General features: G+C 38.5%; 1 protein-coding gene across 4 annotated transcripts in view; it reads left to right on the plus strand.

Moving 5' to 3' along the window:
* Nucleotides 1-27,246, plus strand: part of NELL1 (NEL-like 1 (chicken)) — a 995,550-nt gene that overhangs the window by 313,914 nt on the left and 654,390 nt on the right. For all 4 annotated transcript variants that reach the window (XM_011937505.1, XM_011937506.1, XM_011937507.1 and 1 more), the window contains 2 exons: nt 4,375-4,474; nt 17,334-17,462. In XM_011937505.1, coding sequence (XP_011792895.1) covers nt 4,375-4,474; nt 17,334-17,462 — 229 coding nt within the window. The remainder of the gene's footprint in view (nt 1-4,374; nt 4,475-17,333; nt 17,463-27,246) is intronic.

Raw genomic sequence — 27,246 nt, forward strand, 5'->3', positions numbered from 1 at the left:
TTAACCAGGATGGTCTCGATCTCCTGACCTCGTGATCCGCCCGTCTCGGCCTCCCAAAGTGCTGGGATTACAGGCTTGAGCCACCGCGCCTGGCCTTTTTTTTTTAATACTTTAGAAAGAAGTTGGGGCAGACTGATTATTCTCCTGCATAAGTCGTGTGTGTGCATGTGTGAGTGCGTGTGAATAATTTTATTCTGTACAAAAAAGTTATTTTTCCATTTATTGTCTTTTCTATAGTTATTTACTAGTTACTTTGTATATAAGAGTTATTGACAATAATTTTTAATATTTCTTGAACACTTATTATTTTCCAGGCATAATTAAATCATTTAAAACATATTTATCTCAGCCGGGTGTGGGGCTCAGCACGTTGGGAGGCCGAGGTGGGTGGATCACAAGGTCAGGAGATCGATACCATCTTGGTCAACATGGTGAAACCCCGTCTCTACTAAAATACAAAAAATTAGCCGGTCATGGTGGCACATGCCTGTAATCCCAGCTACTTGGGAGGCTGAGGCAGGGGAATCGCTTGAACCTGGGAGGCGGAGGCGGCAGTGAGCCCAGATTGCGCCACTGCACTCAAGCCTATTGACAGAATAAGACTCCATTTAAAAAAAAAAAAAAAAAATATTTATCTCATTGAAACCTCATAATAATTCTGTGCAGAAGGTAATACCCGGATGTTAAAATCAAGGCACAGAAGAACAAGGCCACATAGGTAGTGAGTGAGCCAGCTAGGATCAGAACCTGGGTGGTTTGGCTCCACAGCCTCCTCTCTTAGCCTCTCTACTGCCACTCCTGATAGTGTTAGACTGACTTGGAAATAATTCTCATTTCTGAATTTTAGAGAGGCAGATTGAGAGGGATTGACTCATCACTTTTCAGTTTATCTGAGAATATCACATTGGTCAGGCTATGGCCCATTGATTCCCTTGATAATGGTAGCATTTATAAAAGGCCATGGAAGAGCTTTGGGACATATTTCATGGATATTGTCAGCAGAGAGTGAGGATAGTGGGTATAGGATCAAAGGGCCTCTTATTTCTCCCAGGCAGTTTTTCTCAAGATATAAGCCCTAATGCTCTATGGAATCTGTTGTATGCAATAAATTAAACTTTCTCTTAGGCATCTAAAATGATATTATGAAAGTATTATCCTTGGGAGGATTGAGGAAATAATTGCTAAAATAATTTTTGATATCCTGTCATTCAGATGGAGATCTTCAGTTGGCAAAAGGATACCTGGAGATCCATCCATTTTCATTTTCCTGGGATCATTTTAAAGCTTCAGCAACACCAATTAGACAAAAAACAAACTCTTGTTTCAAATATTTTCACCAAGTGTTTCCAGGAATTAACATAATTTTTTTTTAAGTCACCATGAATAAACTCTCCTAGCAGTCTTATTAATTTTGCCCAATTATTGCTTTTTTGCAAAATTTCTTTATCCTAGCAACAATTTTTGACTTGAAGTTGTTAAGTTTCATATGTTGTTAGAAATTCAGTTTAGTACACAATGATTAGTACATAACTTGAAAGTGTATATATTTGACCAATGACATGGAGACAAGTCACTCTAAATTAGAAAGAAAAGAGGAATTGTATTTTTTCCACCAACACAGAACTCCAGGGGTCATAAAATAACATACCATAATCAGAAAGACTTAAAATGTTAATTATCAGGTACTTCTTACCAAAGATAGTTTTGAAAATAAAGCTGTAAAAGGTTTGTGCCTAATTATGTAGCTGGACTAAATGGATTTGGTGACACTTATGCAATTGTAATCACAGTTCACATTATTTTCAAATTCATGCAAAAAGGTTTTTCTCCGTTTAAATATTTGGGATTATGATCTTACTCATTAAATATGTTAAAGGTTGATTAGAATTGTTGACTGATTTAATCAGCGAAGCAAACCCTTTTTATAAAAATAGAAGACTTGTGAATGATTATTTTTTAAAAGTCTTCAGTAACATTTTTAATATTTTGTTTTTACAAAAATATATACTTATACAATTTGGAATATAGAGGGAAAAATGTAAGGAAGAAAATGGGAATCACTCCAGAATCTCACCACCTAGAGAAAATCTTTTAACCGTTTGATTTTTGACAGCAAGAGTGAAATTTATTCTAATTGTCTTAGTTTGGGTTCTCCCAGAAGCAGATCCTGAGCTAAGGATTTCAGTACAAGTGATTTATTAAGGTAGTGCCCCCAGGAGAAACCAGTGAGGGCATGGGGGATGCCAGATGGAGAAGGGGAAGAAACTGAGCAGAGGTACAATTTTAGATGAAAGGTCAGACATGCCATGATCCCACCATGGGCTCTGAAGCATACATTCCACCCTAGAGAATATCTCTAGGGTAGAATTCTTTATCTTTTGAGGTAAAGAATATCCCATACTATTCATTCATTGGCTTTGGGTCATATCTGTTGGAATTGTAGAACTTGCATGTAACTCTCTGCGTGGGCAAAATCGCTCCAGTGCCCAAGGGCAGTGCTCCAAGAGTGACAGAGGTGAACCAGTTGCAGCAAAGCATTGATAAACCTAGAGGTGCACACATAGAACTGACAAAAGGATTCAACAGTGTTAGTCACTCTTATTTATGCCAGGAGGCAGCAGATCATCAATAAATATATTAAATATTGAAGGATAGACTTAGAGGCAGTAATGGTAAGTAATTCAGCATTGTGATTTCCTTTACATTTAATTGCTGATAGTAAGGTTACTAACTTCCATTGATTGATAATAACTGGTTTGTTTCCCTGTTGTAGAAAGTAAGGCACGTCGGGTAGGGACACTTGCCTTAGGACTGGAGATAATTTTTGAGGTTAGATGCCACCCATTATGGTCTGGATTGAGGAATAAAAATGAAGTGCAGTTGCAAAGTGGGGCAGAGAGTGAATAGCAGGATCAATTCTCAGGTCTTAGGGACAATTCTAAGACGGGAGAAAATTAAGAGTTACCTTGGGAAACATTAGGAATAAAGATAAAAGGAGAAGAAAAGACAAGACTAAGAATTCCAGAGACTGGACTGTCTGGACTGGAAATTCTGAGAAAGAGGAAGCCATGGTGCAAATATTCCAAAAGATGAGCAGTTGGAAATTTATATTTGACATATACAATTGTGTTACTGTTCCAATTTAAGAATGCGTATTTCTGATATAGTGGGAGTCCTTGCCAAACCAGAGAAATGTGGAACCACTGGGATGACAGTCCCTTGAAGATGGAAAACTCATTCTCTCCTGCATCCTTCTTGACTGTACACCTTCATCCTATTCTTCCACCTATGTTGGGAACTACCTTTTGGCCTTAAATGAGACACTTCCTCTTGAGCTTGCTTTTTGGTTGACTTAAGCATCCCCTTAAAAATGGGAGAGAAAAAGTAAATGTTTTAGATAAAATAAGGGACTCTCACCATTTAAAAAAATAGTAATTAATGGAATAATTTTTAAAAAAGTGGCATCAAACTTAATACAGATGCTAGTAATGTCAACCAAAAGGACCTTGGATGAAGTAAAGTCATAAAGATTCATGTTCTGAATATGACACACGTTATTGTAAGTGATTTTATATCTAGGGAAAATCTAGTGCTCAGCTAACTGATCCTCTTTCAGTTCCTTCCTGCCCACATGCCTTGGCTCTTTTCTGCTCTCTTTGCCAGGAAAGTCCCTTTTTCCTTTATTCCACTAATCAAGTTCCCCCACATGTGGCATCTTCATAATTTCTCCCAACGTGAGCAGAATTAATTATTATTCTATGACACATTATAATACTTTTATTAGAGCATATTTTTTAGACTTACTGTTCTGTATGTGTTATGGTTTCTAGTTTATGAGGCTTTATTCCCCCTTCCATCCAAACTGAGAACTCATTAAGAGCAAGGAAGATATGCTCTCTATCATTGGATTCACAATGCCTGTTATCCAGGGGTGTGCCAGAGCTCACATAAGCTCAATTATACATAACTTCCCAACGTTGCTTTGAGTGATACCATGTTAATAGCTCAAAATCAGCCATCACTGGAGTATTTACATCATAGAAATTAAGCAATGTTATAAATTAGGCCTCACCTGCCCAAGAGTTGATTGTTAAACTTTTATCAGTGCATCACTGTTGGAATCCTTCTGCTCCATAGAAGATACTTCAAAACTGTTGAATTTGAGGCTTTTAGGATATAGAAAGGGACATTTACCTTATATTCCAGGGGTCTCATTAATTTAATTTGTGGCATTATCATTTTTAGTGGAATCCCTGGGAGTATTAATTATTGTATGTTGTTATCACTGCAGGCTATTAACAAAGAACATTATAAGTTTGTTCCATTGACTAAAAATGTGAACATCTTTTTCTTTCCCTAATATTTGGCTTCCAGGGTGGAGTTTTAGTAAAAATTACGGAAATGTGTCCTCCTTTGAACTGCTCAGAAAAGGATCACATTCTTCCTGAGAATCAGTGCTGCCGTGTCTGTAGAGGTAAGTGGGCTTGGTGTGGGCCATGCTTGGGGTGAGGCTGGGGCTGGCCTTGGGGGTCATGAGAGTTTAATGAATAGTGTGATGATAACAACATGGGTCCAATAACATGGCTTCTTAAAAAGGTGCATATCCTATTTACCTCTCTCAGTCATAGTCTCCTCAATTGTAAAATGAGTATAATAATAGTATCTACTTTATTATATGCTGTGAAGATTAAATGGGATAATGCATAAGCACCTACCATCATGCCTAGCATGTGACACATGTTCAATAAATGATAGTTCCTATAATAATGCTAATGATAGTTCTTATAATAATAATCATTATCATCATTATTACATTTTTCTCATGAGTGAGATTGGGAAGCCTTCTTTTCAGCTCCGTCTGTTGGGCCAGTTCCCATACTCTGGTAGAGAATGATGTGTGGTGAATCCTTACTTATAGATTAGATTTTTATGCAACATTTTTACTCCCTGCAAGGAAAAGTGCATCAGATAAATAACACTTGGTTGCTAATTAATTATTGGGCAAAAATGGTTTTGCTTCATCTTCCTGGAATTTCCTTCATCCCTAAATTTATTTAAATTTTTATTTATTATTATTAGTAGTTTAGAGATAGAGTCTTGCTGTCACTCAGGCTGGAGTGCAGTGGTATGATCATAGCTCACTGTAACCTTGAACTCCTGGGCCCAAGCAGTCCTCCTGCCTCAGCCTCCTGAGTAGCTGGGAATACAGGCATGCACCATCACACCCAACTAATTATTTATTTATTTATTTATTTTTAGAGACTGGGTCTTGCTATGTTGCCCATGCTGCCCTTGAACTCCTGGCCTCAATCAGTTCTCCTGTCTTGGCCTCCCAAGGTGTAGGGAGTACAGGCATGAGCCACCATGCCCAGCCTATTTTTATTTTTCAATTGCTGTATAATAGTTGTGCATATTTTGGGTGTACATGTGACCTTTTGATACATATATACAATGTGTAATAATCAAATCAGGGCAATTGAGATATCCATCACCTCAAAATTGATCTTTTCTTTGTGTTGGGATCTTTGCTTTGTGTTACAATTCTTCTATTTTGAAAAAGAGAATAGTTAATAGTTAAGTATAATACCTGACTGTACTATTCAATAAATTCCTTTTATCTAGCTGTATTTTTGTACCCATTAACCAAATTCTTTTCATATTCCCTCCCCCACCCTTTCCCTTCATGGCCTCTTAAACTGATTCTTATGTCTTAAAACCCAGCTCAAGTATCACTTCCTCTCCGCAGCTTCTCACCCAAGCAGAATTAGATGAATTAGGAGAACCTAGGATTTGTTCAAAATCTTTTAAAAAATCCAGCTAAACTCATAGGTATTATTTTAAAACTATACCTACCATAAATACTTCAGATTCTCAAATACCCAGTAAGTGGTATTCTTTTAATTTGAGCTTTGAAGCTTCCAGAGTTAAGGAGGTCCCAGCAGCATAGCAGTTTAGCTCAGGTAACCTCATATTTTGCTTTCTTTTACTATCTTTTCTGTAGCAGAGGGGTGGCAAAACTTCTTTATGAAGGGTTACAAAGTAAATATTTCTGGCTCTGCAGATAAGAGGTTTCTGTTACAACGAACAGAAGAAAGTTAGCAAGAAAGCAACACAGACCATAGGTATACGAATGGGTGTGACCATGTTCCAATGAAACTTTATTTACAAAAACAGATGGCAGCCTGTAATTGTTGACCCCTCCCTTAGCACCTTCTGGTATATGAAAATGTTATGTATTTCACCATTGCATGTTTTCAGCTTAGGCTTTCTGTGCTTGGTCATGAGCTCTCTGGGCTTTGGTAAAATTCTTAGGAAAATTTAGTATGTTGATAGCCAGAAATGGCCCCTAGAATTAGTGATAGGCTGACTATGACATCAGAATATCTTCCTGGAATCTGCTTTCATGGTTATAAGCTTATCTGCAGCTGGTATGCTTTAGAAATACCTAAAGATTGAGTGGAATTTTCAGAGTGATGCATTTATTGGTAACCAATAGAATGGTTAGGTAGGTCTTATAATTTAATGCAAAATCCATCACTTGCTATTTGTTGGGGTGCCAAGTGAGACTCAGTTTATGTAAATCCTTTCTGATTTATAGTTTCATTAGAGCAGAATCATTGATTAGGCCACTGAAATTCAGGAGGGATTTCATTACCCTGACCCAATTTGCAATAGAACAGGTGCCACTGCTTCTGTTAGCACTTGTCTGCAATGTGTCCATTACCAATGAAGATTCTGAGAGATGTGACATCTCATTGACAAGAAGCAGACGTGCAGGGTTCCCACTGCTAGCAAGCAGTGGCGTTTACCAAACCTGACTCAGCTTTGAGGGAAGAGGGGGAGGCAGGAGGAAGACCTCATAGATTTGATCTTAGGCAGGGCCCATCTATGAAATCAAGGGCTTTCTTTTTCATACCCAGTTCCTTCTCAGCCAGGAAACAGTCAGCTCTTTTATTTGGAAGCTAATGGTTTTCTTCAGAGGTATGTGTGTGTGAGAAAGTTATTTTATGCTCTTTGCTCTACATTTGGACAGGAACTAGAGCATGTCTTCAGAAAAGACATGGTGGGAGGGTCTTTTCGCAGGAGGTAGGTGAATTAACCATTTGGATTTCTTCTGTACTACTCCTATCTCAGAATCAGACTCTGAAGTAAAGGAGGCAGCATTGCTGACTGAGGCCCTTTTCAGAAACATCTACTGTCATGACCTTCCTTCTTGCTGATCCATAGCAGAGAGAATCCCAGAACATCCAGCCCACTTGTCCACATGCTAGGGCCTGCTCTGCCCATCAGGCAATCAGGAAATGAAAGACATATTTATCTGGATAGTGAGATGTCTCTTTTTCATGAAACCCTACAATTTAAATGACAATTAACAAAGAACAATGCAGATGAATTCAAAAGTCTGTCATCTTGAACTAAGCCTTCCCGTGAATTTTGCTCCATATCTCTTAATTCCATCTTTAAAAGTAACATAATCATCTCTCACAATTTTGTGAGAAATACTTTTGCTCTTTATCTTCTGTTTGATTTTTGCCTTTTCCTCTGCATTTCTGAGTGGACTCACAAGAGGAGGAGGGGGTTGGACAGTTACTGTTCTGACAAGACCCGGAAAGCTCAGTGGACTTCTAATGCAAATTATTCAGTTCTTCTTGCCTCCTCCCCTTCTCCCCTTCTCTGAAACAGAAAGTAATGAAAAGGTGAGAAACACTCGATTTCTATGTAAAGTAATTTGTATCCTGCGTATGGAAAGGCAGCATCGTTTGCTTTGTGGGCTGATTGTCCACAGACTGGCTGGCAGCATCGTTTGCAGAGAGGTGGGACCGAGATGAGCTGAGGCGCATATTTTACAGAATGAGCTCTGTGGTATGCTATAGCTGTACTGCTTCTGCCACCCTGATGTTATTGATTACAAAAACCAAAGTGGCCGTGGCCTTTCAATACCTGCACCGAAGGCCTTTCAATTAGCATATTTATCATCTCTCTCTGACCGTCCGGTCATTAGTCTGAGGGAAATTACCCGATGACAGTATCGTTCCTCAGAAGTCTAAGTCAAAACCTTTCTAATGCCTGCCTGGAGAATTTGAAGTTTTCCAAGGTTTATTTTCTTTAGGACTCTGATGAGCTACCTTACCTGGGGAGGCTTCAACTGGGAATTTGAGACAACTTCCAGAGAGTGGATTTTGCGTCTAATCTCAATTGCTTAATTATAGAATATGCATATGGCTCTCTAGTCTTTTTAAAAATAACATTTATTTTAATGATCACATTTTATGAATTGATTATTTAAATGCAGGAGACAAGGTGGGGTGAAGATATGGTCTAACCACATAGAATGTTTCTGTCATTGTCATGTTAATGAATGAATGACCTTATTTTCAGCACTAGCTGATAGGCTTTATATATTTTACATATGAAATAAGGTTAAAACCCATTTTGCTGAGTTATAATTTATTTCCTCAAGTTATAGCTTGCTAGCTTGATTATGAAGTTAATTTTTTTTAACTGCGTCTTACCCAATTTTCTTATATGGTTACTGTCCTCCGCCCCACCTTTTATTGAGTAATCAAGATGAAAGATACAGGCTACATCTTTACATTTGATTTTTTTCTTTATTTGAATTAAACCTAGGACTTTAAAGTTAATAAGAACAGGTTCTGACTGACTTATGGTGTTCACTGTATCAACAAACTGGTCTCTAAGCTAGGGGCTCAGGTACCTTGTCTCTTCAAATTTTGTGTCATGTCAGATGCTGTAACTAATTCCCTTGTCCTTTAGGGAAAAATGAACATAACGAAGTAAATGGGTGGTTTAATCCACAGGGCTATTGGAGCAGCTGGGACACCCATAGGAGAAGAACTATAGAATTGCTAGGAAAGAAACATGCAAAGGGAATCAAGGTGATGGATGCTGGCAGGGAGAGGCCACTTTGCAGTTCGTTGGACTCACAGTCTCAGTCATACAACAGCACCACCCGAACAGCCTTAATCACCACTGCAGCTTTTCTCTGATACCTCAGGACAGTTTGTGCTGGCAACATGAAATTCATTTACCCTCCTCTTTACCTTGAGGTAATGGCTGTAGCAGGAGCCTGCCCACTTGAAGTGTGAGGCCATTAGGTGGAGAAGGGGAGTGTGCACTGGAATAACATCTGAGCTCCTGCCTGGGAAGAAGTAATAACAGCATCAATGTAGACCCAGCAGAAAAAGATTGCTCATGAATTTCTGGTGTTCTCAGTTAAAGGATGAAAAAAAAAAAAAAAAGTCAACAATATTGACCATGCATTCGCAGGACCACTCCAGGAAAACAGACCCATCATTTGACCCATCCCGAAATTCTTAACATACTCCTCAGGGTTTTATTCCCCTCGTAATCAGCTCGAATTGTATCTTCAATTTCGCCAATGACGTTGGAGGGTTTTGCTGCATTTTTATGACTTCTAGTATTGGGAAAAAGTTCTTTCCGACATCTGTTCCAAATGCATTTATCTGTAATTTTAATTCAGGCTTCCTTGCCTTGTCATCTGGCCTGGATGGAAATTAGTTGAGATTATTTGTACTGTTTAAGATTTTATGCCCTTCGATTAAACCTTCCCGAAGAGTCTTGGCATCAAATGATTTCCCCCCCACCTGGTCTTCCTCATTGTTTTGGGTGAATTTATAATTGAAATGGTTTTCGAGAGAGGATTTCAGGCAATTTGAGAAGAAAAGAGACCTGAGAAAAAGTCACTTAATGGGAGTGTAAACTAGTGCCTAAATAGAGGAACTGGCAGTTCACAGATGGACCAGTTCCTCTACATATTGATAGATGAGATCTGATCAAAATCCCAGCAACCATGGGCTAAAGTGGACTGGAAAGACAGGGCTATATGCTCAACTGTTGGGGCTGGGAACAGAGGACAGTCTCAGTGAGTACATGAATTCATGGCCCTAAAAGTGCTACAGTGGATCAAGGCCTATGAAGCTTCCAGAAGTAGGCACATTTTCCCAGAGAGGAAACCTGACACTAAGGCTAGGCTGCCTCAGACCTTAAGGAAAGACCCTTAAATGTTGACTACTATAGAAGAAACCAATTGCTTTCTAAGCTAGAACCTGTGAGAGTTGGGAGTTCAGTCTCTATTAGGCCTGTTCTGATGGCCCTACCTTTTGTCCACAAAAGCTTAAGGAATGTTCTCATTCTCAAGGGCCCAGGCTTCTCCTGTGTTATGTGTGTTGCTTGTGGAGTGCATAAAGGCATCCAGTTCTCATAAAAGACCTTTCAGCCATATCCTTCTTCACCAGTCTGTGAGTGGACCTGACTCTATGTGTCTGAGGCATATGGAATATGCTGCCCTCACTATACCATTGCTTCTTATATGGATTTCAAGGTTGGGTAAGCAGTAGTGAATGTGAGAGGTATTGATGTTCTGAGATTTTAGAATAGAGGACTCTGGAGTGCACTTTTAGATTGTCCAGGTATATAATTTCAAAGGTAACCTGCCTGACCTGCTGGGGTATATTTTAGGGACAAGAGATTGAGGAACTATTAGTGACCCATTTATTCCTTGTTGTGGAAGAAGTTACAGTAGTGAATCATAATGGTGTATGTCTGTCATTGGCTGCAAAACCAAGAGATGAAGCAGAATCAGTGATGGTTCCTCGATAATTATAAACAATATAGAGTGGGATTTGGAGAGTGGCAGTGTGGGGAGCCTCAGTGTCATAGGCAGAGCTTATTTTATGCAGATTAGGCTAATGAATTTAATGAAAGTAAATCATTTTGCTAGTGTTACTGGTCATTCATGGCAACAGAACTCGATATAAGACCACCACAGCATCCAAATTTTAGACTGCTTCCAACCAGAGGAGAAAGTGTGACCCCAACATTTACATTTTCTTTCATTAATTTCTTTGTACATATCATGGGCACATGCTTCTCTAAGCATTTGAGACTCTTACTCTTTGTCAGCCAACCTCACTCATCCTTCAAATCTCTTCTTTAAAACATTGTGTTAGGTTTCTTCTCTGCATACATTCCTGGAGCACCCTGCCCCTCTCCATCATAATATCCCCTTGTAACCCAGTGCTCAAAGTCAGTCACCCCTGCTAGAATGTAGGATGAATGAGGACGTGTTTATGGTATTTTTTGCTATATTCCTGTTGTCTGGTTTAATGCCTGCACATGTGCGAGGTGCTTAAAATTTGTTGTTCTTAAGAGGACAGTGGAACAGGACAGTGATTAAGTACTCCAGCCTCAGTCAGACTATGGCTCTGTACCTTCCACAAGTGCACTATCTTCCTCTAACTTCAGTTGTCACATCTGCAAAATGGGGATAATAATTCAGCTTCATATAATTGTTATAAGATTAAATGGGGTAATGCATGTAAAACACTTAGCCAAGTGCCTAGCATATAGTATATGTTCAATAAATGTTAATTATTGCTGTTGTTACATCTGTAGCAGATTATTTGGGATTCTCCAAACTTACTCCTCCTTCTTTCTTCTTCTTCAGTTGGCATTCCATTTCTCCCACTAGGATCTGTGTCCTGGTCCTCTCAAGTTTCTACCTGTTATAGTTTTTTGTTATCTTGAAGTGATTTATCCTTCTCGGAAACATTATGACATGTTTTCCTGCTCACATCTGACTTAACAAAGATTGCCTTGATTGAGGCCATATGTGGTTTATTGCCCCTTAGGGATTGTAATTTCCCTGTGGGCAGAGAATATCTTAAACATCTTTGAAGTGTCTGCAGATAATTATGTACTGCTGCAGCCCACAGAGTAGAGGCCCCATAAATATTGAGTGAATGATTATTCACTCACTTGTGCAGAAAGGTAAGTGGGCTTGGAATGAATATTGCTTGAATAAAGGCCTCTATTAATTTAAAAAACACATTTTTGAGAAGAATGGTTAGGCATAATCAAAGTGGATTTGACTTGAAGAATGGTTAGGCATAATCAAAGTGGATTTGACTTGAAGATCAGTTTGTCCCACTGGCCCTTCACTGTCCTTGAAATACAATTTACTCAACTCCTGGCATTGTGATTTGACATGGTACATGCTTAATAGAAACATATGCATTGGAAAATCAACACTGTTTGAAAGGCTTTGTTCCAGGCTGTCAGAAGCATGTGGAAAGAAAAGGACAGTTAAAGTCTCCTGGAAAAAAAGAGAAAAGAAACACAGACAAGGAATATGTGTGATAAAGGATGCACATATGCCATTGAATCAAGCTTCCTAATGAAGGAAAATGTGACCATTTGATTTCATTATTGATCAATTCAGACATGAGAAGTGAAGTCCAGGCTCTTCCTTTGGAAGAGAGACACGTGATGCCTAAAAGTACCCTTTTGGTAGGAAAAACGTCAAGCACTGCTAGTTTTAATGATTATTGTAAGCCTCTCAAGCCCTTATAGAAGTGTTGTCAACTGTCAGAGGTTTCAGATTTCCAGCCAGTTAGACTCTTGCTCTGATTTTTGACTGAGGCAATCACCAGTTAACAGGTCATAAGTAGTGAGGCTGGATGTAACTCATCTAGGCCTATGCATCTACTCTCTAATGTCCCAAGGAGTGGCTACCTCTTTCACTTTTCATCACCAGGTTTTGCTATCTGGGAGGATATATGATGTAGTGAGAAGCACATGGGCTTTGGAGTTAGCCAGACCTAATTTAGAACCCTGGCATCTCCACTTACTACCTAGAGGTTTGTGAATTTGTACTTTTTATCTTGAAGTTGAGGATAACAACATTAAGTTATTTTGAACTTTAGTCATCATTGTTAAAAATATCATCATCATTATTAGTGGCCACCATTGATTGACCTCTTTAATAGGTATAAGGAACTGTTTCAAGTGCCTCACACCGATTAGCCTATTTAACTTTCTCAACAACATATTAAAAGGTATATATTATTATTCCCATGTAAAACATCTAGCGTGCCAGGCATATTATAGGTGCATGAAATTTATCACTTAATAACAATATTATTATCTTTCAGAGTAAGAATTCTCCAAATATTGTTGGTTTAAAATTTTATTTCAAAGAAAAATAGCTCTAGAATGTTATCACTGAAAGGAATTAACTTGACTTTATCTCGTGGAGTGATTTCCATATTTTTAAGCCAGAAACTGTCATTAACATGATCAATATGGGCCGGGAGCAGTGGCTCACGCTTGTAATCCCAGCACTTTGGGAGGCCAAGGCAGGTGGATCACGAGGTCAGGAGTTAGAGACCAGCCTGGCCAACATAGTGAAACTCCATCTCTACTAAAAATACAAAAATTAGCTGGGTGTGGTGGTGTGCACCTATAGTCCCAGCTACTCGGGAGGCTGAGGGAGGAGAATTGCTTGAACCCAGGAGGTGGAGTTTGCACTGAACTGATATCATGCCACTTCACTCCAGCTTGGGTGACAGAGTGAGACTTTGTCTCAAATAACAACAACAACAACAACAAAAGAAAAAACCATGATCAATGTGTCAAAAATATAAAAGCATAACTATTCTATTTGAATCAGAGACAGAGTTGAACCCTGTGTAACAACTCATCTGTGCCTAGAGCCCTGAGGAACACAGTTTAAAAATTACTAATTTCATCCATTCCTCATATACATACCTAGAAAAGCAAAGTGATTTATACTGTTAGCTGCAGACCCTAAATTATAAATTAGATCTCCTGACTTCTAGATCCATTGTTTTCTGTGAGATCACAGTATGTGATATAGCATAATTATTGTTTACTAAAGGTGCTGATTTAAGGATGATAAAGCATCTTTCTATATTTTATCATATTTGAACTTCACAAACTTTATGGTAGATGTTACCTATTCCTTCTAGTTCACCTAAAATGCTGCATAATTTTCTGGAACATTTGGTGGCAATGGCAGTATGGGGGAAAAAACAACTGGAGACCAGAATATAGAAAGAGGGTGATTCCACTGAAATAAGCAAGTACAGTGGAGCTGGCATTTGCCCTGAATGCAATTTCTAGTCTCTGGTGGTTTAAAATCTGGCTTCTAATGGACACTGTGTAAGCAGACAGGAGACAGCCTGGGGCAAGTATGAGAAACATAAATCAAGAACCTTAAAGGGTGAATCCCTCCATGGGTGAACTAGGAAAAATCCACTCTGTACAAGGAGACTTGCCTGTCAGTCTTGACTCTAGATGGAGGTCTACAGGAGAAAATCTTGTATTCCTGAAAGCTTAGGGCTGGACTTTATTCCACCTGTGTGACTCAGTCTTCAAGCCCTAAGACAAAAATGTAGTTGAAAGTCATCTTGGGTTGACAGTTCACTCAGACCCCTGACAGAAGGAAACAAGTCCTCTCCGAAGAAATGCAGTTTAAAAACCAAAACCTCAAATAATTCTCACAGATTAAATTCCAAAAAATATGAGCTTACAGATAGAAGAATCACTCAAAACACAAGAGAATAAGTCATCATGCATGCTACTCAGCATAAACAACAAATGGTAAAAGTAGATGCACAAAACTTGAAGATATTAGAATTATCAATATAAAATATTTATATGTAACATGTTTAAAGAATTTTTTTAAAAAGGAAATTTAAAAAATGAAAGAATAAGAGACTATCAAATTTGACTAAGCAGATTGACAAATAATGAAATAGTATTCTAAAAATAAAAATACAGCAAGTGAAATTAAAAATGATGTCCGTGACTGAAAGAGAATATGACACAGCTCAAGACAGAATTAACTGATAGATACATCTGGAAATGATACAGAATTTAGCATAAAGAAAAAAACAGAAGATATGAAAGCAAGTCGAAATAACATAGATGAGAGCTTGAGAAGAAAGAACATTTATCTAATTGGAAGTCCACAAAGACAAAATAGAGAAAAACGTGGAAAGGGAATGTTTGAAGAGAGAATATCTAAGAATTGTCCAAAATGATAAAAGATTTCATCATTTTTTCAGATTCAAGAATCCCCCCAAATCTTAAATACAAATACATTTATACCTACATACCTTAGATTAAAACTGAAAAAATACAAAACAAACAAACCCCAATCAGGCTGGGTGTGGTGGCTCATGCCTGCAATCCTAGGACTTTGGGAGGCAGAGAGGGTGGGGAAATCGCTTGAGCCTAGGAATTTGAGACAAGCCTGGGCAACATAGTGAGACTTCATCTGGCAGAAAAAAAAAAAAAAAAAAAAAAAAAAAATTAGTTGGTCCTGGTGGCACACACCTGTAGTCCCAGCTACTCAGTTGCCGAGGTGGGAGGATCACTTTAGCCCACGAGGCCGAGGCTGCAAAGAACAATGATTGTGCTACTGCACTCCAGCCTGGGCAACAGAGTGAGACTCTGTCTCAAAATAACAATAAAACCCAACCTAACACACAAATAAAAAAGATCTTAAAAGCATCCACAGAGAAAGGGGTTGCCACATATAAAGGAATGACTATTAGATTAATAAGTGACTCAGCAGCAATAATAGAAACCAGAAAACATGGAATGACATTTTCAAAATGTTGAGATAAAATAACTATACACAGTAAAACTATTTTTTTAAGTATGAAGATAGTCTAAAGACACATTTAGACAAATTGAAATTGAGCAGAGTCACTATCAAAAGATACTGTAGGAACTTCTAAAGGCTATATTAGGAAGAAAATTTCTTTGAAGAAGTAGCAGGGAACAAGAAAGAATGTTAAGCAAAGCAAATGTTGAATACGTGGCTAAAGCGTATGCCCCAGGAAACATGTTTAAGAATGTTTTTAGCAGCTTCGTTTGTCAATGAAAACCCTCAAATAGCTCAAATGTCCATCTATAGTATAGTCACACCCCAGAGATATTATGGATTCGGTTCCAGACTATGGCCATTAAGTGAATATTGCAATAAGTGAGTCACACAAATTGTTTTTGTTTCCCAGTGTGTTTAAAAGTACAGTCTGATGGCATTTTACTCACTGGAAAGTCTTTCAAAATTGGTGCTGATCCTCCTGCTTTGTCAACTAAGTTTATATAATATTCTAAATCCTTTGTTGAATGAATGAACCCATAGCTAAAGGCATTCACATGGATGAATAGAGAAAAGTACACCATAGTATAATAAAAATAAAATGGATGTGGCGTGGATGTGGTGAACAGGGAGCACTTCTACACTGCTGGTGGGAATGTAAACTAGTACAACCACCATGAAAAACAGTGTGGAGTTTCCTGAAAGAACTAAAAGTAGAACTGAAAGTAGAGTTTGATCCAGCAATCCCACTACTGGGTGTCTACCCAGAGGAAAATAACTCATTATACGACAAAGGTACTTGCACATGCATGTTGATAGCAGCGCAGTTCACAATTGCAAAGATGTGGAACCAACCCAAATGCCCATCAGTCAGTGAGTGGATAAAGAAACTGATATAGATGATGGAATACTACTCAGCAATAAAAAGGAATGAATTAATGTTATTAATTCTGGATGAGATTGGATGACCTGGATGAGATTGGAGACCATTATTCTAAGTGAAGTAACCCAGGAATAGAAAACCAACCATATGTTCACATTCAAAAGTGGGAGTTAAGCTCTGAGGATGCAAAGGTATAAGAATGACATAATGGACTTTAGGAAGTTAGGGGGAAAGGGGCATGGGGTTGAGAGATAAAAGGCTACAAATAGGATGCGGAGTATACTACTCAGGTGATGGGTGCACCAAAATCTCACAAATCACCACTAAAGAACTTATGTAACCAGGCACCATCTGTTCCCTGGAAACCTATGGATATAAACCATTTTTTAAGAAAATGTACCATAGAAGATATGTACAGTATGATTTCCCTTATATGAAGTTTAAAATGGGCAAAGCTAAATGGTATATTGTTTAGGCATAAACACAAATATGTAGTAAAGCTATAAAAAGCTGCAAGGGAGTGATGAACTCAAAATTGAGGATAGTTATCTCTAGTGGCTGGGAGGGAGATTTAATGGGGAGGGAAATTAAGGAGTTTCGATAATCTGGTTGTATTCATTTTATTTTATATATTCATATATATTAATTTTATGTACTCTTTGTATTATAAATTTTACAAGAAAACAATTACAAAAAGAATAGTCATGTAAGAATGTAGTGAGAAGAGGATGCAGGATCAGCATGGATAAAAGCATTCAGGCAGGAACAGCCTTAGCAAATTTGAATATGGGTAGGGGAAAGCCTCTTATGCCTGGGACAGCCCAAAGTTTCCTATGTGTATTCTGCCACTTTCTTATCCAGTTTATCCTTACATACTGCCAAAGTGTATTTTCCTGCATAGTGACGTATAATAAAAAAAAGTTACATACTTTATTTTGGGGAGTTACTTTATTTCTTTCTTTTCTGTTGTACAATTTTATTTGTTTTTTCTAGGTCATAACTTTTGTGCAGAAGGACCTAAATGTGGTGAAAACTCAGAGTGCAAAAACTGGAATACAAAAGCTACTTGTGAGTGCAAGAGTGGTTACATCTCTGTCCAGGGAGACTCGGCCTACTGTGAAGGTAAGTACGCTATTTAATGAAGTCACTTGTGAGAGGCTGACTGAGAAGTGTATTCCTGGTAGGTGTGGTTAAAGAGTGAAAACTATCACTTGGCTCTGGTCCTATGCAATCCTACAAGAAATCATATCAATTGCTGAAGGTTCTGTGTTCTCCTGGTTTACCCATACTGCTCAGTAGCATGAGAAAGCAAGACCTTTGAAGGTAGTTATGAAACACAGCAAAGAAACAAAGGCAACAGGGACATATCAAATCCCATGTTCTGCTGCTGTGCACATAGCAATCACTAGATCAACCATAGACACATCATATTCTCTTTTCTTATTTGATGAGATTGCCATGTTCATATTTAATTAAATGTACATGGTGGATTCTGTTTTCAAATGATACTTTGATATTAACTCATACTAAGCTGCTGTCTCCTTGACCTGACAAGATCAGGTTTTTATTCTTTTTAGTGGGTTTCTTAATGACTGATTCATGCATTGCCAATTCCCAATCTCTACTAAAAGTCACAGTGATGGAGAGACTCATAACTTTGGCACGTGGGCTGATGCCATTACAGTGGGATGGTGGCCTCAGGCATCACTGACCCACATTTCTGCTCTAGAGAAACAACTCCTCCGTCTTAAGAGAGCACCGTTTTTTCAGGCTGAGTACTGCAACCTACTAGTGGTGAGCATTGCACATCCCTATTACCTTAACATGCCAGAGGAGTGGGAGTTAGTTCGACCTGGTCTGTGTGTATAGTGCCATAATATCTGAGCCCATCCATTTCCAATGTGCTCATGGCTCCCTTCCATCAGTTTGCAAAAGCTTTAATAAGCAAAGTGATGGCTGGGCTATTTTTCTGTTTGTACTACTTCCGATTATTCCTGTTGTCTTCATTAATGATATATTGCACCGTGATGATTTGGGTAGTTGTCTTCAATGAATGCTGCAAAACTCTGGTCACTTTCCTCTAAGTGTTTTAGCTCTCAAGTAGGTCAGGTATTCTAAAGGTAAAGGCAGTAATAACTGATGATAGTAATGGTGAATTTCTTACTATTCTGCTGTCTCATAGTTGACCCTTGAACAACATGCGTTTAAACTTTGCATGCCCACTTATACATGGATTTTTTTCAACCAAACACAAGTCAAAAATACAGAATTCACAGAATGCAAAACCTGCCTATATGGGGGGCCAACTTTTCCTATACAGTGGGTTCTGCAGAGCCTACTTCGGGATTTGAGTATGTGTAGATTTGGGTATACACAGGGGCCTACAACCAGTTCCCTGCATATACCCAGGAATGGCTATATCTGGGTAATCCCTGCTTAACATTTTGGCTTTGACTAAAGACCTCTAGTTGTCAAGAGGATGTATCTTATTACTACCAGAGACCAGTACCTTGTAGGAACCCTCTGTTTTTTTTTTTTTTTTTTTCATTTATTCTGGAAGACTTTGTTTGTTACTACCATAATTTTTATTAACAATATATTCTAATAATATATAATAATTTTGTCTTCTTATTTTTCACCCCTTTTTTTGGCTTGTTTTATGGATTTGAAGTTTTAAGGAGACATGCCACTTGGGAGAATGAAACTGCCCCTTTGCTTATGAACCTTTTCATTTTCCCTTTAATACATCTTAGTTATTTGTTAATTTGGGGTGATGGGAGTATCAATTTCAACACTTCATATTAATATTTATGTTTAGATCTTATGCTATTTTCTATCAGAAAATGTAAGTAATTTCAAAAGTTAAAAATGTGATTATTCCCACTATTTACCATGGAAAAATCCTATAAGCCACATAATAGTCTAAAATATATACCTTCTTACCTTTTCCTATATGCAGGAATAGACTTTGAACAATTATAAAAATGATAGAAGGAACCTCAAAAACAATGTGAATCCTGATTACACCACTTGCAGACCTTTTAGTTGTTCGTTGAAATCAGCATAGCCAACATTCCTGGCCCCACTTCTCCGTTGAGACACGGCAGAATATGGGAGAAAACTGCTGGTGCTAATGCTGTTTGGGACTCTTTGATTCATTTCTCATTGATATCGTTTTTTATTACAAAAGATTGGCTCCATGAGGAGCCACCTGCAATATCAATCTGCTCTTTCTCTATGAGGCCTTATTTTATAATGTTGAGTGGTTTTTAGGTCTGAATCACTGTTTTCTTAGACGTGCTCCTGTTTAGCTCAGTGTATGAGCCTGGCCTTAGGCCAGTTTGCATTGTGGTGATATTGCTGTTGGATAATGGCAATGTGACTGGGCTTCAGTCGTTTCCCTATTGTATGGAGACTTTCCATAAGCTCCAGGGGACGTTTTCTTGGAGAGAGGATAGCACCTGAGGAGAAATGGCTAAACATTGGACCCCTTCTAGCATGCAGGAACAGAACTCATGGGTTAAAGCTGGGGTCGAATACTGGGCATCTGGCTGTGAGGCACAGAGAACCCATTAGAGTGAATGCCAACATTTAGAGCAGATACCTTTCTCTCATTCCTTCTGCCATCTTCAGCATTTGAACTTTGATCTTTGGGCTTATTTTTCCGTGATTGTATGATGACTTCCATAGCTCTAAGCCTGGTACCCTCACAGCAGCATCCTAAGCAAGGAAGAGAGGAAGGGGCAGGGCTTAAAAACCTTGTCTGTGTGAAGTTCTGTCATTTTATGCTCAAAGAAAGTCCTTCCTAGAAAGTCATTCCCCCACTCTACCCCTATTACCACCATAACCAGATACAGAAAACTTCCCCTGTGTTATTTTTCAGACCCAGGTTACACCACTTCTATCCTCACCACACACACACTTCTAGACCGATGTTTGAGAAAAGAGAATGAGATGGCTGTCACTGGTTTGGGCTAATTGTGTTTATTCCCTGGAGCTGGAGGAGAGGTTTGTCTTCCTGAAACCAAATAAGCTTTGCCCTTTACCTCAACAAAAGAGGGTTTTAGCAACCATTCTTTTATGGTTACCTTTAGATGAATTAAATGAGATAACTGATCATGGAGGCCATTTCCCTAGCTCTCTCCTAAGATTTGCCCTTTGAAATGATCAGATAGACAAGCTTACAGGTGCCCTCCTAGGAACAGAGACTCTCTGAGGCTGCATTCATGGTCTCTCCACAGCCTAGAAAGAAGTAAATACTTCTGAGCTGCTTGAAGCAAGTTATTTTTACTCTGAGTAAATGGGATGAAAATGACTCATATGATAAAAGCCACAATGAACAAGAGTGGTTTGCAAGTTCAAACAAAATATTACACACATTGTCCAGGGCATCTTGAAAAGCCTATTCAGGCTCTCAGTGGAAAAGGAAGCACAAAAGGCTTTCAATTTCCTTAACTTCCTAAGTTAGAAGCAGAGGTGGCATATTACGGGCTCCTGCTCTGTAGAGATTGTTGTAGAAACTGCCGTAGGGAAGATAGCTGAACTCCTGGCCAATCAATAGAAGACAATAAGACCTTTTGTCGGCTGTGATACAGTTCACAGGAGGCTGTTTCATTTTCCTCTTCTGACTCCAGTAGGACCCTTCCCCATTTTGAAAACTGCTCTAGTTGGATTATAATGTTTTAGGAATCTTGTCGGCTGAGGCTTTTTCCCTTTGTAATGACATTTTCAACAGGTTGGTCTTAAGTAGTTTCTGATGCATTAGAAATAGTGTCTGAGGAAAGTATAGTAACAAGGGTCCTAATCATGATCTTAATTCTTGAATTTGGAGTCTACCTAGATAGAGTCTCCTAAACTTTTTCTTCCTGTAGTAAAAAGTTACTTAGGAGCATAAAGAACAATGTAATATACACATCATGCCATCTGTCAGGCATGGAAAGCCCTACCATTAACATTAAATGGTAATACCTTTTACTTGTGAGTGTTTTCAATTTGTCAGACTCCTTTTAAATATGTTACACTTTTTGAACCTTACAGTAAATCTGTGAGAAAGTTGCAGCATTGGCCAAATTAACTCCTTTTTATGAGTACAGACATGAGGGCTCAGAGAAATGAAGTAAAAAGGTCATCCTCAACTCATTTCTACTCCAGAGCTCTCTGCCTGACTTAGGCTGCTTCCTCTCCTTCCACTACCCACACTCTTCCAATACTGTGTTAGCGTTCAAAATGTTGGTTGCCCTCCCAATTTTGCCAACATCAGTTTTGGCTAATGAAATGTGAGTAGAAATGATACGTAGTTTCAGAGTAGAACCTCAAGGAGCTTTTGCAGAATTCCACATCATTCTCTTTTCTCACTGAAACAAAAACTGGCAATGTTCCAGGTCAGGGCTTCTCCTTTAGCTGACATCCCAGAATGAAGGTGACATGGAACCGTATGACAACTGACAGGTGATGGATATGTGGCATGAGTGAGAAATAATCTTCTATGCCGCTGACATTTGTAGGATTTGGGGGTGGGGGGTTATATTACTTTGTGCATAATAGCATAAGCCTACTGATATGTCTTCCTGAATTAATGGATCCAACTTTTGTGGGTTCAGAAGGATACCAAAATTCAGAGCTCACAACTGAAAGCAGTTTTTAATAGAGAAAGCATTGAGAGTTACCAAAGTGCAAATTGTTGAGTCATCAGGAGTTTGCTCTGGCACTGCTGCCAAGCAACAGACTTTTTACAGACCACAAGTTATAAATTAGCGTTTTGTTATGCCAAATTCAACATGTTAAATGAATTTCCCAATTAAGATGATAATGAAACAATGCATGTCAGAAATTTAGCAAATTGTCTGGTATTCCCTAAATATTGAATAGATCACAGTTATTATTTTTACCATTATTATTTACTTAAATCATTAATGTTTATGAAGATCTTTCTTGGAATTGCAGGATTGTGTGCTCACTAAGACCAGTACTTTGAGAAAGAGATCAAATTGGCAGGTAGCAGGGGAGAATACACTCAGATGGAAGGACTAGGTTTCATCAGTTCTTCCAGGTGCATATTGTTAGCAGTGGGGCACCAAGCATAATAATGTATAGGTGAACTCATTCCTTCCTTGGAAAAACACAAGTGGAATTGTATTCAAGGAAATATTTTGGAAAAAAATGACCTGAATTGGTATGAATTTAATAATTTCATGTAACAAAACTGACATGTCTGAAACAGCAGCTGATCAGCAAGGTGATTTACAACTTCTTTCATATGACTAGAGGTGGTGGTGAAGGGTCTGACCCTTAGAATGGTAAGAGGCTGGGAAAGTGGTAGAGAGATCAGAGTTCAAACAGAACGCAGCCCACAGAATAGCTAAGTGGGTAGATATTGACTAGACACAAGACTAATGTGAATGCACTTCTATAGATATAAGATTCTGCAAATTCTTAATTAAGAGATTGTGTAGGGGAAATGGGCTAGTTTACTTAATCACACTTCTGATTACCCAGTATTTAGGTAACTTTTTTTAGATTTAAATATTTTGCATTTTATAAAATGTGTGAACGTCATGATCTACATAGCCCAGTTTCTTCTCAAGTGTGGACTTCAGTCTCTTAAAGCTCTACTTTGGACAGCAAAGCATCACCTTAGTTCATTCGTGCCTCTGTAACAGAACACCTGAGGCTGGGTAATTTACAAAGAATGGAAATTTATTTTCTGATGGTGCTGGAGGTTAAGAAGTCCAAAATCAAGGTGCCAACATCTGATGAGGGCCCTTTTGATTCATCATCACAGGTGGAAGGCAGAAGAGCGAGAAGTGGGCAAGAGGGGGCCAGAACTGGCCTTTTTATATGAGAGCAGAGCCATCATGGCCTAATCACCTCTTAAAAGTTCCACTTCTTAATATTGTTACAATGGTGATGAAATTTCAACATGAATTTTGAAGGGGACAAACATTCAAACCATAGTAGGGATCAAAAGCCTCTTCTGATTAGTCATCGTCAGCAAAACCTTAATTCTTAGCTCCTGCTCCCATTTATTTCCAGGGATTCAGAATGCTCACGCATTCTGAATACCTTGGGGCATCTTTTTTTTTTCTGTTTTCTCATTAGCCTGCCTCACTAATGGAGAGATCTTCCAGTACCCAGCTATCTGTCAATCCCCACCTCCCCTTTCCAAGGCACAGAGATTCCTAGCCTTTGCTTTGTTTAGGATAGCTCACATGTCACTTTCTTCCCAGCAGTAAATGCAGCTGAGCCTTGTTCCCGGGCCTGGCTTTTCTCTGCCTCTGCTTCATTATTTCCTAGGCTACTTAGCCAAAGTGCATCTGTTCCTGCTCTCCCACCCACTTGAAATCTTCTTAACCACCAACTCCCTGACCCCTGCTGCCCACCCTGCCCCTGGCACCCACACACACAAGATTTTCTTCTTGAAAGTATAACACAAAGAAAAATAAAGTTCAACTTCAAATCCTGGTTATTCCACCTAGTTGTTAAAAGAAGGGGTAAATTCCTAAGCTCTGTCCTTAGGAATGAACCCCAGTCAAATCAACTGGGGCAATGGTCAGGATGGAAGTTCAAATAGCATTGTTTTGTTTTATTATTATTATTATTTTTTTTACCATACTTCATGCTTCAAACATTTATTTGCAAGATATGTGCAGAATTTTTAGTTGTTTCTTTGTGACAGAAGTGGTGTAGGCATTGATTAGGTTTTCAGGCCAGTTCATAGAAGCCCAGGGGGTAGATATTTACTAGACGCAGAGACTCATGTGAATGAACTTCTATAGAAACAAGACTCTGCAAATGCTTATGAGATTGTGTAGGGGAACGGGCTAGTTTGTTTAATTATACATCTAGTTATCCAATACTTACATAACTTTTTTTTTTACGTTTAAATATTTTGCACTTTATAAAATGTGTGAACATCATGATCTATGTAGCATCATGATATTCATGTAGCTGAAGTATTTTACTACAAAGGTACCCTGAGTTCCAGGGTCTTGAAAACAGAACCAGGTGCTTTTCTCCCAATTTCGGGTGAAAAGGGTGCATCCACTTAGTTGCTCAGGTCATAAGACGTAGATATCATCCTTGATTCCACTCTTTTCTTTATTCCCAACATCTGCTACATCAGAAAGTCTTGTTAGTTTTCCCTCCAAAATGAATCACAAATTCACTCATGTCTTGCTATCTTCACCACTACCACCCTGTACCAAGCTTCCTTTATCTTTTGGCTAGTGATCCCGATAGCATCCACTCTTGCCCACCATAGTTCATCTTCAAACATCTTTAAATTGAACTTTTAAGGTGGAAGTAGATTATGCTACCCTCCTGTTGAGATTTGTCTCATAGCTCCCTGCCTCAGAATAATATGCAAACTTGGTCCTGTGTCAGGCCCTATGTGAACTGGAACCTGCCTACTTCTCCAAATTCATCTTGTTTCACTCTCTCCACTGTTCAGTCTTTTCCCATCACACTGGAATTCTTTGTGTCCCTCCAAAAGGCCTGTGCAGTAGTTCTTTTCTCAACCTGGCAGGCCCTTCAGTCAGATCTTTCCAAATCTGCTTTCTAGGCCTTGTTCAATATGTAGTTTAAATGTCACTTCTTTAGAAAGATCGCTTCTAACCACGCTGGCTAAATTAGCTCTGCTGCTATCATCAGTTACTCCCTATACCATTTGAATTTGATTTATTTTCTTTGTAGCACTTATTCTCTAAAATTGTGTTGTTTTCTTATTTGTGTTTTTCTGTTTAAAGGTTTATTATCTGACTTAACCCCTTTGGAATATAAACTTCATGAGGGCAGCAATTTTATTTTGTTCACTATCTCTAGCACCTAAAATAGTGCATGGTACATTATAGACACACGAACATATTTGCATAAAGAAAGAAAGGAAGGAAGAAAGAAAGTGCTTTTCTGTATCTGACACTGTTTTCTTATGTCAAGTTCATCTTACTAGCATTGCTCAAGGGATGCTTTTTAAAGCGCAGAGTCTGCAGGTCAGGGGCTGCTTCTGCTCACTTTTGCTAATACTCAGTTCATGTATGAATGCTCGTGTATGAGCGTTTCATGCTGAAATGCTGCCTGTTAACTTTATTCCATATAAACATCACTGCCATTCTTTGCTACGGAATGCCTTTCCTTCACTACATGACAAGAAGGTAGCTGTCCCTTCATTTTGATAAAAAGATAATGGTTTTCCAAAAACTTGTTTTTATCAACTGCTTATAGAAAATAGATTTTCTACAGATTTTCAAATGGATGTTCCTGGTTAACACGTGGCTCCCCTGTAAACCATGATTCAGGGACCCTGGCTCCTTTCCTCTTGTGGCTCTAGCATGTGCAGTATGTGCCTCCCAAGGTCACCAGGGAAGGGGAAAAGAATGGAAGGTTACCAGTGAGAGGTTTTTATGGGCCAGGGCTGATCACATTTCACTGGCCAGAACTCAGATGGTGGCTATATCTAACAGCAAGAGAGGTTGGTAAATGTCATCTAGGTGTGTGCCCAGGAGGAAAAAAAAATCTGTTTTGGTGAGTGGCTTTTTGATCTTGCGAGCTTTTCCAGTTATTAAATGAAAAAAAAATCTCCTCATTAATTATAAACTTTTTACTTTTTATTTATTTCTTTTTTCCCATAAATGAGTTTTGGCTTCAACTGATCATGTTGAAGCTTGCTCACTTGGAGACCAAACAGGATTTAACTACTTAACCATCCCCCTTTCACTTTCCTGTTGCATTATCTCCAGCCTTCCCTGTGGCCCCCACTGTATAACCTCATTTGGATTTGTTCTATCCTCAATATTCCTCATGTCTCAAGGTGACCCATCTCCTTTCTTTCCAAGGAAAATTCACAGTTTTCCATGTGCTACAGTTCTGAGTTTTATGCTAGAAAGAAAGCAATTCATGGAATAAGCTTACACACATTTGTAAATGATTGATATCCAGCTAACGTTACCAGAGGTAAATGTATTCTTTAAAGAGGATGTTTGTTAATTAAGAAAGTCTCCAAACCGTTAAATTCCAAGCAGCATAGCAAAAGAAAGTAAAAATTAAAGTAATGTGAACACGGAAGAGAGAACTGCTTAGAGAACTAAGCAGATTGTCTCTGCCTGGGAGTTTGTCTTGGTGGTCAGCTATCCTCAAATATTTTTGCTTTCTAACATTTTTCTTCCCTCCATTTTTGTTCCCTGACAGCTCCCAGGGGAGTGATGTAGTAAAAAACAAAACAAAACAAAAAACATTGAAATAGGGACAAGAAAACTTTGATGGATCCTGACTCTATCATTTAGCAGCCGGGTAACATTGGAGAGTCACCCAATTCTTCTGTGTTTTGGTTTCTTTCATGATCTAAATAGGTCTTTTCAAAAAGGCCAAAATAAAGGCCTTACTTTGCCAATTGGTTGTGGAAATTAAAAAAGATACTGAATGTGAAAGCATTTTGCAAAGGCTAAAGCAGCATAGCTATGTACTGTAACATTATAATTATATTATCATGCATTATTATACCAGCAATACATGTTATTTAAATCATTGGCAGTATTTGTTCTAGAACACTAGAACACAGGTCTTTAGATCTTCATGGCATATATAAATATCTAATCTATCTATCTATCTATCTATCTATCCATCTCCATCCATCCATCCATCCATCCATACTCTGAACATAGAGATATACCTACCAACATGAATATTGAGCCACAGTTTGTGTGGAGCCATTGTGGGCTTTATAAAAGTGGGGCTTCTGTGTTGTACAACTCCATGGGGCATCATTTATGTAGTAGTCTAGGTGAGTGGCAGCTGCTAGAATTATGCAGTATAAAGTCTGCAAGGTTGCACACTGCAGCCCTACCAAAGGCATAAAGGAAAGGGTCAGGCCCAGAGTCTTGTCTCATTCTTTTTTTTTTTTATTTTTATTTTT

The sequence above is a fragment of the Colobus angolensis genome, unplaced genomic scaffold, assembly GCF_000951035.1.
Source record: "Colobus angolensis palliatus isolate OR3802 unplaced genomic scaffold, Cang.pa_1.0 Scaffold164, whole genome shotgun sequence".
Classification (NCBI taxonomy): Eukaryota; Metazoa; Chordata; class Mammalia; order Primates; family Cercopithecidae; genus Colobus; species Colobus angolensis.